This window comes from Neomonachus schauinslandi, chromosome 1, assembly GCF_002201575.2.
Source record: "Neomonachus schauinslandi chromosome 1, ASM220157v2, whole genome shotgun sequence".
In the NCBI taxonomy this organism is placed as follows: Eukaryota; Metazoa; Chordata; class Mammalia; order Carnivora; family Phocidae; genus Neomonachus; species Neomonachus schauinslandi.
In genome coordinates, this window is record NC_058403.1 from 127,985,912 (window position 1) to 127,997,984 (window position 12,073).

Here is a 12,073-nt window from a genome sequence, read left to right on the forward strand (position 1 = left end):
ATTTCTGGAGCATAGGGTTTTAGTTTTTTTTGAGGAACTTCCATACTGGTTTTCACAGTGGCTGCACCAGTTTGTATTCCCACCAACAGTGTATGAGGGTTCCTTTTTCTCCACTTCTTCACCAACACTTGTTTCTTGTGTTTTTGATTTTAGGCATTCTGACAGGTATGAGGTGATATCTCATAGTGGTTTTGATTTGCATTTCCCTGATGATGAGTTATGTTGAACATCTTTTCATGTGTTTGTTGGCCATCTGTATGTCTTTTTTAACTGGATTATTTGTGTTTTTGGTATTGTATAAGTTCTTTATATATTCTGGATACTAACCTTTTATCAGATACGTCATTTACAAGTATCTTTTTTTTAAATTTTTTTTAAAGATTTTATTTATTTATTTGACAGAAACAGCGAGAGAGGGAACACAAGCAGGGGCAGAGGGAGAGGGAGAAGCAGGCCTCCCACGGAGCAGCGAGCCCGATGTGGGGCATGATCCCAGGACCCTGGGATCATGACCTGAGCTGAAGGCAGACGCTTAACGACTGAGCCACCCAGGCGCCCCGCAAATGTCTTCTCCCATTCAGTAGATTGTCTTTTAGTTTTGTTGATTGTTTCCTTTGCTATGCAGATTCTTTTTATTAGAAGTACTCCCCGTAGTTTATTTTTGCTTTTGTATCCCTTGCCTCAGGAGACATAGCTAGAAAAATGTTGCTATGTCCCATGTCCAAGAGATGCACTTTAGATTCAAAGACACAAATTGGTTGAAAGTAAAAGGATACACCGTGTAAACAGTACCTAAAAGAGAGCTGGAGCAGTTATATTAATATTGGACAAAATAAACTTTAAGACAAAAATTGCTACTACAGATAAATAAGGACATTTTATAATGATAGAAGAGTCAGTGCATCAGGAAAACATAACAATTGCAAACATGTGCACCTGATAACACATCCCCCAAATGAAGCAAAAACTGACAGAATTGAAGGCAGAAGTAAGATAATTCAACAGTAGTTGAGACTTTAATACTCTGCTTTCAGTATGGATCGAACAAGTAGGCATAAGGTCAACAAAGGAAGTAGAAGATTTGATCAATACTACAAACTAACCAGATCTAAAGATTTTAATAGAACACCCCACCCAACAGTAGCAGAATACAAATTCTTTTCAAGTGAACATGGAACACTTTCCAGATTAAACCATATATGAGGCCATAGAGCAAGCCCAGTAAATTTAAAAGCTTGAAACATCAACATGTATGTTCTCTAACCACAGTGGAATGAAACTAGATATCAGTAACAGGTTTGAGAAATGGACAAATACGTAGAGATTAAACACCACATGGCTAAATAACCAGTGGTTCATGAAAATGAAAACACAACATGCCAAAACTTATGGAATGCAGCTAAAGGAGTGTTTAGAGAGTAATTTATAGCTGTAAAAATCTATATTTAAAAAGAAAGATCTTAAATCAATTAACTTAGCCTTCACCTTAGGAAACTAAGTAAAAGAAGAGCAAAGTAAACCCAAAGCAAGTAGAAGGAAGGACATAATAAAGACTAAAGGGGAAATAAAGAAAAATCAACAAAAGCAAAAGTTTATTCTTTGGAAAGATCAAAATTGTCAAACTTTTTCTTCAGTAACCAATATAAAAAAGAGAGGACTAAAATTACTAAAATTAGGAATGAGAGAGGAGTATTACTACTGACATGACAAGTAATAAAAGGAATTATGACAAAAATACTATGAACAATTGTATGTCAACAAATAACCTAGATGAAATGGACAAATTCCAAGGAGACGTAAGCTGTCAAAAAATGACTCAAGAAGAGGGGCACCTGGGTGGCTCAGTTGGTTAAGCATCTGCCGTAGGCTCAGGTCATAATCCCAGGGTCCTGGGATCGAGCCCCGCATGGGTCTCCCTGCTCAGCGGGGAGCCTGCTTCTCCTTTTCCCTCTGCGCCTCCCCCCCTGCTTGTTCTCTCTCTCTCTCTGCTCTCTCTCAAACAAGTAAAAATCTTTAAAAAAATGACTCAGGAAGAAATAGAAAATCTGAATAGACCTGTAACAAAAAGATTTAATTAGTTATTAAAAAAAAAAAATTCCCACAAAGAAAAGCCCGGGCCTCATGGTGAATTCTACCAAACAGTTAATGAAATAACACCCATCTTTCAAAAACTCTTCCCAAAAAACAGATGAGGGAACATTTCCTAACTCATTCTATAAGGCCAATATTACCCTGATGCCGTAACCAGACAGATACATCACAAGAAAACAATAGACCAATACCCATAATTAATATAAGCATAAAAATCCTAAACTACATATTAGTAAACTGAATCCATCATATTAAAATGATTACATGCCATGACCAAGTTCAGTTTATGCCAAGACTGCAAACCTTGTTCAGCATATGAAAATCAATCAAGGAATATATCCTATTAATAGAACAAAAGCTAAAGACCAAGTGATCATCTCAACAGAAAGCATTTGCAAAATCTCACACCCTTTTATGATTAAAAACAATTCAACAAACTAGTAATAGAACTGATAAAGGACATCTACAAAAAAAAACCCATAGCTGACATGTTGAAAGAATGAAAGCTTTCCCCCTAAGATGAGGAACCAGTTAAGGATGTCCACTTTTGTCACTTCCTAGAGGTTTTAGGGCAGTTAGATAAGGAAAAGAAATAAAAGGCCTACAGATTAGAAGGGAAGAAGTAAAACTAAATTAGCAGACAACATAATTTTGTTTATAGAGTATCTTAAGCAATGAAAAGAAAGACCTTTTAAAACTAACAAATGAGTTCAGCAAAGTTGCAGAATACAAGATGATGCTGTATTTGTATATACAATAAAACCGATTGCATTTCTGTGCTAACAATGAATGATCTAAAGGTGAAGTTAAGAAAACAATTCTATTTACAATAGCATCAAAAAGAGTAAAATACTTAGGAATAAATTTATCAAAAAAGTACTGAAAACTATAGTACATTAAAGACCACAAAACATCATTGAAAAAAATTATAGAAGATCTAAATAAATGGAAAGACATCCTATGTTCATCCTGTGTTCATTTAATGGAATACTTAACATTGTTAAGATAGCAGCCCTCCCCAAATTGATGTACACATTCAATGCAATCCCTGTGAAATAATCAGCATTTCTGCAGAAATTGACATCCTGATTCTAAAATTCATAAAGAAATGCGAATGACTTAAATAGCCAAAATACTCTTGAAAGAACCAAGATGGAGAACTCACACTTCCAGATTTGCTTTTTGGCAAGAGTTTCTAAAACATAATCTCAAGAGCATATGTGACAAAAGAAAAAATAGACAAGTGAGACTTCATCAAAATTACAAACATTTGTGCTTCAAAGGACATTGTCAAAAAAGTGCAAGGACAACCCCCAGAACCAGAGAAATACTTATAAATATAATACACACACACACACACACACACTTTTTCAATTCAAGAATAAAAGGACAATTAAAAAATAGTGGATTCAAATAGATGTTCCTCCAAATAGGACCAATAAATATACAGAAAGCTGCTCCACATGATTAGTCACAAGGGAAATGCAAATTAAAACCATAGTGAAATACCATTTCACACCCACTAGAATGGCTGTAATCAAAAAGACAATAACAAGTGCTGGAGAGGATGTGGAGAAAATGGTACCTTTATATGTTGCTGGTAGGAATGTAAAATGGTGCAGTAACTGTGGAAAAGTTTGGCAGTTTCTCAAATGCTAAACACAAGAGTTACCTAATAATGACCCCTCAATTCCACTCGTAGGTATAAACCGAAGACAGTTGAAAACATTTGTTCACACAAAAATCTATACACACGTGTTCACAGCAGCATTATTCATAATAGCCCCAAAGTGGAAACCACAATGTCTGTAAGCTGTTGAATGGAGAAACAAAATGTGTATCCTGTATACAATGGAATATTTAGCCACAAAAAAGAATGAAATGCACATGCTACAACATGGATAAACCTTGAAAACATGCTAAGTGAAAGAAGACTGATTCAAAGGCCAGCTGGCATACAGATCTTCCTTGATTTATGATGGGGTTATGTTGTGATAAAACCATCATACGTTGAAAATACCGTTAAGTCAAAAATGCATTCAATACACCCAACCTACCAAACATCATAGCTTAGCCTAGCACACCTTCAATGTGCTTAGCCTACATTAGCCTACAGTTGGGCAAAATCATTTAACACAAGGCCTATTTTATAATAAAGCATTGAATATCTTATGTAATTTGTTGAATACCGAAAGAAAAACAGAATGGTTCATAATGGTTGTACATATGTTGGTTTTTTACCCTTGTGATCACATGGCTGCCTGGGAGTTGTGGCTCACTGCCGCTGGTGAGCATTATGAGTAGATTGTATGGCGTGTCCTAGCAAGGAGAAGATCAAATTAAAGTTTGAAGTACGTTTCAACTGAATGCCTGTTGCTTTCATACCATCATAAAGTTGAAAAATGTAAGTCAAGGACCATCTATAATTGTCAGGAGCTGGGGGGAACAGAGGATTGGGGAGTGACTGCTGATGTATATGGGGTTTCTTTTTGGGGTGATGTAAAGGTTCTTGAATTACATAAAGGTAATGGTTACAAAACTTAGTGACTACACTATCTCTTTAAAAGAGTGAATTTCATGATAGGTAAATTATATCTCAGTATTAAAAGAGAAGGAGAGAGAGAGAGCGAACAAATGCAAGAGACCCTGCAATACTGGTATTCCTTTCTCTCCCAGTGCCTTGTGCCTCGTTCTTTTTACTCATCTACCATACTGGTTGGGTCCCTGTAGGCACTATGTTTGAGAAGTGTGTCGAAAGACTTATACACAAATATTTACAGCAGCATTATTCATAATAGCTAAAAGGCAGAAACAAATGTTCATCAGCTGATGAATGGATAAAGAAAATGTGGTATTTCCTCGAATGGAGTAATACTTGGCTATAAAAAGGAATGGATGAACCTTGAAAACACTATGTTAGGTGAAAGAAGCCAGATACAAAAGGCAACATATATGACTGTGTTCATATGAAATCTCCAGAATAGGCAAATTCATAGAAAACTTAAGAAAATTTGTTTCCAGGGGCTGTCAGGAGAGGAAAATGAGGAGTGAATGCTAATGAATGTGAGGTAGGTTTCTTTTTTGGGTTTCTTAGGAATGATGAAAATGTAGAATTAGATACCGGTGATCTATGCAGAATTCTGTTAACATACTAAAAATCATGGAATTATACACTTTAAAATATTATACGTTATGGTATTGTGTCCCAACAAAGCTGTGATTAAGAAAAAGTGAACTAGAGAGTAATGATTAATAAAAAGAAAATACAACATATCATTCCATATTTATTTAAAAAGCAAATATGAATATATTATGCTAGAAAACCCTTTGTTCTATAACAAAATGTAAATAGTGTTTCTGGGTAATAGAATTATAAATGTTTTTACTTTTCCATATTCTTTTCTATAGTTTTAATAATATTTTGTAGTATGTATTAGCCTGTATAATAAAATGAAACAGAAAAGATGGAGATGAATAAATTTGGTGATTAGGGGCTTGTGATCTTTCAGAAGTATGGCCCCATAGAATGATGAATATGCACCTTATGAAGGAGGTACTGAAGGTATTGAAAGAGGGAATTGGTGATCATAGGAGGCACCATGTGTAATTCATGTATTCAAGAAGTTTGGCAGTGAATTTGAGAAAGGGAAGTAGACAGCTTGAGAGGTCAGCATGTGTGTGGGAGAGACCGAATATTATAATAAATATTTTGCATTTATGAGTATTTTATTATTTACATATTATTTGAGCTTCACTGTGTTCCAAGTAGAGAAGTTAGGGCAGTCCTGTTTTGTAGATGAGTAAACTGATACACAGCAGGGTACGTGGCTTGACCAAGGTCATATGGGTGGTCAGTACTGGAACTCGGGTCTTTCACTCCAAAGCCAGTGCTTTTCCTGCTGTGATCAGGCTGCATCCTAGGAATTACAGAATTACTGAAGGGTGCAAGAATAGGGCTTAAGGTATTGCAAGAGTGGAAGGAGAACTGGATGAGGGGAACAGAATGGGGAGCTCCAGTTGGAAAGGAGGATGGACAGTCTTTCTGTGATAGAAGTGTGTGGGGATGGCCATTTGAAAATATAAGAAAAGTTGATTTTGTGCCAGTGCTTTTGAGCAGGATTCTAAGGTTTGTTAGAACAAGGAGGTGAAACAGACCTCAGAGTAGTAATTTTGTTGGTTAATAGCCATGTGGATATTTATTTAATGATAACAATAGTAATGCTTTTGTGGTCATTGCAGAAATGCATTCTGTTTTCTTTCGTGCAGATCTACTCTTACATACAGCCGAATTGGAGGACGTGTCAAGACACTTACATTCTGCCAGGGGTCCCACTACTTAGCCATTGCATCTGATAACGGTGCCGTCCAGCTTCTTGCGATTGAAGCTTCTAAGCTGCCCAAGTCTCCTAAGATTCAGCCTCTGCAAAGCAGGTATCTATCTTTTGTGTTTTTTAAACTGCATTTAGCACACTAGGGTAATTTAATCCTACCTCGCCAGTGTAGTTTGGATCAACTGAGGGCCTATTAGATTGTACTTCTTTTTTTAGCACATAAAATAAATAAAACTGTGTTTTCAGCTCAAATTTGTCACATGCAGTTAGTTTCAGAAAGCTATGTCTGCATATCTTTCCTCCAAAAGGTCAGAAGGGTGACTTTGAACTTGCAGCTCATCCCAGTCTGGAATCTGTTTGAATAACCTAATTATCAGTTGCATCTTCTGTCTCAGCTGTGAAAAGCACAACTCTGGCTTGCTGATTTTGAGAATGTGAATGTTCTTCATTAAAGAAAACTCAAAATGTCAGCATTTTGTCACTTGGCATTAAAACGTCTGAAGTTGATGGGAACATGGAGTGCTGCTTTTAGTCAAATGATTTGCTTATCATTGTAAAACAGAATACTGGCTGGTTTTATTTAAGAATTTCCTTCACTTCTTACAAATTGTGGTTACCCACAGATTTTAAACACAGGGTAAGACATTTAAAGATAAAGCAGAACAAGTTTTCAATTGACCAGTATGTGCTACACACCGAGGATTCCAAATACAAATAAGGTATGTTAAGCTCTCTAAGACACTACAGTCTAAGGGATGAAGCAGACCAGTTAACAGATGATTTCAGTTGCAGTGTGATAATGTGCCCATGTTACAGGGACAGGGGTAACCAGCTTGCAGGGGATAGGGAAGAAGGCCTGGAGGAGGGGAGACCAGATGTGAGTTAGCTAGCCAAAGCAGGGTGGTCGAGAAGGGCATGGCAGGCAGAGGGGGTAGATCCCACAGGAGGAAAGCTGAATGAGTGGATTTGTATACTTTCGTGGATTATAGGACACGGCGGTTGGGGTAGCTAAGGAAGGAAAGGATGCTGTATGTTGGATCATCTAGGATTATATTGTTTATATTATTTAATTGCTTGTTTGTAATTTTGTTTTGCCTTTACAATTAAAAATATGCGTTATGTTTAACACATTCACTGAACAGATTTGGGCAGCTTTTGTTTAGGACATATTATATATTGTTTTTAACTAAAGAATACCTGCTGGTTTTCTTTACAGTTGTTTCAGCAGAGGATGATTGTAGAACAGTATAACTGTTGAGTTCCGTGGAACTTAACCAACAGCTGTTGGCAGATTGGACACACACATAGACGTGCACATTCCTCCCATGGGTACCTCATAGCTGATAGCACTTTGTACTGTGAATGTTACTGTCTTTACCCTAAGCAAACATGACTTTGTAGATTGCGAGATTGTGCCAGCACAGTTTTTCACTCTAGATTTCACTCTATCTGATAGCAGTTGCTCCAAAGAAACCTTGCCTGAGTCTTTTTTAAGTTCGCTTCATTCGGTCGGATCAACTGTTGTAATGCCTCTTTTTTTTTTTTTTAATTTTATTATGTTATGTTAGTCACCATACAATACATCATTGGTTTTTGATGTGATGATCCATGATCCATTGTTTTCGTATAACACCCAGTGCTCCGTGCAGTACGTGCCCTCCTTAATACCCATCACCGGGCTAAGCCACCACTCACCCCCCTCCCCTCTAAAACCCTGTTTGTTTCTCAGAGTCCATAGTCTCTCATGGGTCATCTCTCCCTCCGATTCCCAACCCCCTTCATTTTTCCCTTTCTTCTCCTAATGTCCTCCATGCTATTCCTTATGTTCCACAAATAAGTGAAACCATATGATAATTGACTTTCTCTGCTTGACTTATTTCCCTGAGCATAATCTCCTCCAGTCCCATCCATGTTGATGTAAAATTTGGGTATTCATCCTTTCTGATGGCTGAGTAATATTCCATTGCATATATGGACCACATCTTCTTTATCCATTCATCTGTTGAAGGGCATCTCGCCTCTTTCCACAGTTTGGCTATTGCGGACATTGCTGCTATGAACATTGGGGTGCATGTGGCCCTTCTTTTCACTACATCTGTGTCTTTGGGGTAAATACCCAGGAGTGCAATTGCTGGGTCATAGGGTAGCTCTATTTTTAAATTTTTGAGGAACCTCCACACTGTTTTCCAAAGTGGCTGTACCAGCTTGCATTCCCACCAACAGTGTAAGAGGGTTCCCCTTTCTCCACAACCTCTCCAACATTTGTTGTTTCTTTCCCTGTCCATTTTTGCCATTCTAACTGGTATAAGGTGGTATCTCAGTGTGGCTTTGATTTGAATTTCCCTGATGGCTAATGATGATGAACATTTTTTCATGTCTCTGTTAGCCATTTGTATGTCTTCTTCAGAGAAGTGTCTTTTCATATCTTCTGCCCACTTTTTGACTTGATTATTTGTTTTTTGGGTGTTGAGTTTGAGAAGTTCTTTATAGATCTTGGATACCAGCCCTTTATCTGTAGTGTCATTTGCAAATATCTTCTCCCATTCTGTGGGTTGCCTCTTTGTTTTGTTGACTGTTTCCTTTGCTGTGCAGAAGCTTTTGATCTTGATGAAGTCCCAAAAGTTCATTTTTGCTTTTGTTTCACTAGCTTTTGGAGATGTATCTTGAAAGAAGTTGCTGTGGGCGATGTCAAAGAGGTTACTGCCTATGTTCTCCTCTAGGATTTGGATGGAGTCCTGTCTCTTTTTTTTTAAGATTTTATTTATTTATTTGAGAGAGAGGATGAGAGGAGAGAGAGAGCACATGAGAGGGGGGAGGGTCAGAGGGAGAAGCAGACTCCCTGCTGAGCAGGGAGCCCGATGCGGGACTCGATCCCGGGACTCCAGGATCATGACCTGAGCCGAAGGCAGTCGCTTAACCAACTGAGCCACCCAGGCGCCCTGGAGTCCTGTCTCACATTGAGGTCTTTCATCCACTTTATCTTTGTGAATGGTGTTAGAGAATGGTCGAGTTTCATTCTTTTGCATGTGGCTGTCCAATTTTCCCAGCACCATTTATTGAAGAGACTGTCTTTTTTCCATTGCATGTTTTTTCCTGCTTTGTCAAAGATTATTTGACCATAGAGTGGAGGGTCCATACCTGGGTTCTCTCTTCTGTTCTGTTGGTCTATCTGTCTGTTTTTGTGCCAGTACCATGCTGTCTTGGTGATCACTGCTTTGTAATATAGCTTGAAATCGGGCAACGTGATGCTCCCAGCTTTGTTTTCCTTTTTCAACATTTCCTTGGTGATTCGGGGTCTTTTCTGATTCCATACAAATTTTAGGATTGTTTGTTCCAGCACTTTGAAAAATGTCATTGGAATTTTGATCGGGATGACATTGAATGTATAGATTGCTCTGGGTAGCATAGACATTTTAACAATGTTTATTCTTCCAATCCATGAGCATGGAATATTTTTCCATCTTTTTGTGTCTTCTTCAATTTCTTTCATGAGTGTTTTGTAGTTCCTAGAGTATAGATCCTTTACCTCTTTGGTTAGGTTTATTCCGAGGTATCTTATGTTTTTTGGTGCTATTGTAAATGGAATCGTTTCTCTTAATTTCTCTTTCTACAGTTGCGTTGTTAGTGTATAAGAAAGCAACTGATTTCTGTGCATTGATTTTGTATCCTGCCACATTACTGAATTGCTGTATGAGTTCTAGTAATTTGTCATGCCTCTTAATAATTAGAATTTATAGCACCTTTTCACATTTTATTTGGCATTTGGACTTTTCATCGTCCCTCTAGGGGAAATACAGTCAGTATTAGAATGTTTGTAAATATAGTTGTTTATCTAAGACACAGAGGCCAGCAAACTATAGCCTGCAGTGTGGCCCATAAGCTAAGAATGATTTTTGCATTTTTAAAAGATTGTAAAAAAATGAATATGCAATAGAGATATGTGACTTGCAAAGCCTAAAATATTTACTCTCTGGCTTGTTACAGAAAATGTTTGCTGACTCTTGATCCAAGAGCTAAAACTAAAATAATGTGTGCTGCAAAAGCATGATATATACTGATCAGGGAGGCTGGCCAATATGTTTATGAATTCTTTTTAGTTTAAAAATGCCTCAGCTTGAAAAAAAAATAGGCATACCCATCATAATGGAATAGTACATAAAAAGGAATCAGTGTTATTTTATTACTTTTATTGTCAGTAATGAAAGGAATAAACTATTGATTAATGCAACAACCAATGAATCCTAAATCCTTTTTGCTAACAAAAGAAGTCAGACCTAAAAGGCGATTTATTGTATGTTTTCAACTGTGTGACATTCTGGAAAACATAAAATTGTAGGGAGGAATTGAGATCAGTGGTAGTCACAGGTTGGGGATGGAGTAGGAGTTGACTACAAAGGGCTGCACAAGATAACTTTTGGGGTGTGGACTTGTTCTGTGTGGTTCTGTGTTAGAAGATCCATGGTTGTGCATCTGTCATAACGCACAGAACTGTATACCACAAAGAGTGACTTTTACTCTAAGTTAAAAAAAAAATCAACCCAGATACAGGATGAAAGGTAGAATGCAGTCTAAAATCAGTCTACTTATTATAGTATATATATATAATATATAATTATATATGCTATATTATTATAGATGAAGCATATAGTCACATTGAAGAGTGTGGGCAATAAAGGAGCCAACCTAATACCTTTGGAACACAGTGGTTTAGTTGGACACTGCAAGGCAAATGACAGAAGGAACTGAACTCAAACACTGTGTTCTAGTTGGTGGTTTTTCACAGGAATATGGTTTATCAATTCCAAAACCACTTTAATTGTATACTAAGGTTGAACAATAGGTAAATATGTAGGTAATGAGAGCCAGGTTTCTCACTGCTGAAGAAAGAAGGAATTCATATTACAAATATGAAAAGGGAGGGGCGCCTGGGTGGCTCAGTTTTTAAGTGTCTGCCTTCGGCTCAGGTCATGATCCCAGGGTCCTGGGATCAAGCCCCGCGTCGGGCTCCCTGCTCGGCAGGAAGCCTGCTTCTCCCTCTCCCACTCCCCCTGCTTGTGTTCCCTCTCTCGCTGTGTCTCTCTCTGTCAAATAAATAAATAAAATCTTTAAAAAAAAATATATGAAAAGGGGATGGCTAGAATGAACCCTGGTGCTGGATAGATATCAGTATGGACTCAGTATCAATATGGACTCATGATACATGTATATGCATATGTATATATGTGTATGTTTGTATACATATGCACACATACACATAAAAAGATACTGAAGTACAGATAATATGTGTAGGCATCAGGTGTCGTATCTATATTTTCTTTTTTTTTTTTTTAAGATTTTATTTATTTATTTGACAGAGAGAGAGAGATGGCAAGAGCAGGAACACAAGCAGGGGGAGTGGGAGAGGGGAAGCAGGCTTCCTGCCGAGCAGGGAGCCCGACGTGGGACTCGATCCCAGGACCCTGGGATCATGACCTGAGCCGAAGGCAGGCGCTTAACGACTGAGCCACCCAGGTGCCCATTGTATCTATATTTTCTAGCTCTGGCCATTGAGAGGGACTGGAGCAGGGACAGCCCCCCCATAGCAATGAACACTTAGCACACACAGACTTTGGTTTTTAAACACCATTCTCCCAGGCATCTGGGTGGCTTAG

At 37.8% G+C, this 12,073-nt stretch overlaps 1 protein-coding gene across 1 annotated transcript in view; it reads left to right on the forward strand.

Moving 5' to 3' along the window:
- Window positions 1-12,073, forward strand: part of PIK3R4 (phosphoinositide-3-kinase regulatory subunit 4) — an 83,868-nt gene that overhangs the window by 61,670 nt on the left and 10,125 nt on the right. Inside the window, exon 14 of the mRNA XM_021678899.2 lies at window positions 6,358-6,522. Within this exon, the coding sequence (XP_021534574.1) occupies window positions 6,358-6,522 (165 nt within the window). The remainder of the gene's footprint in view (window positions 1-6,357; window positions 6,523-12,073) is intronic.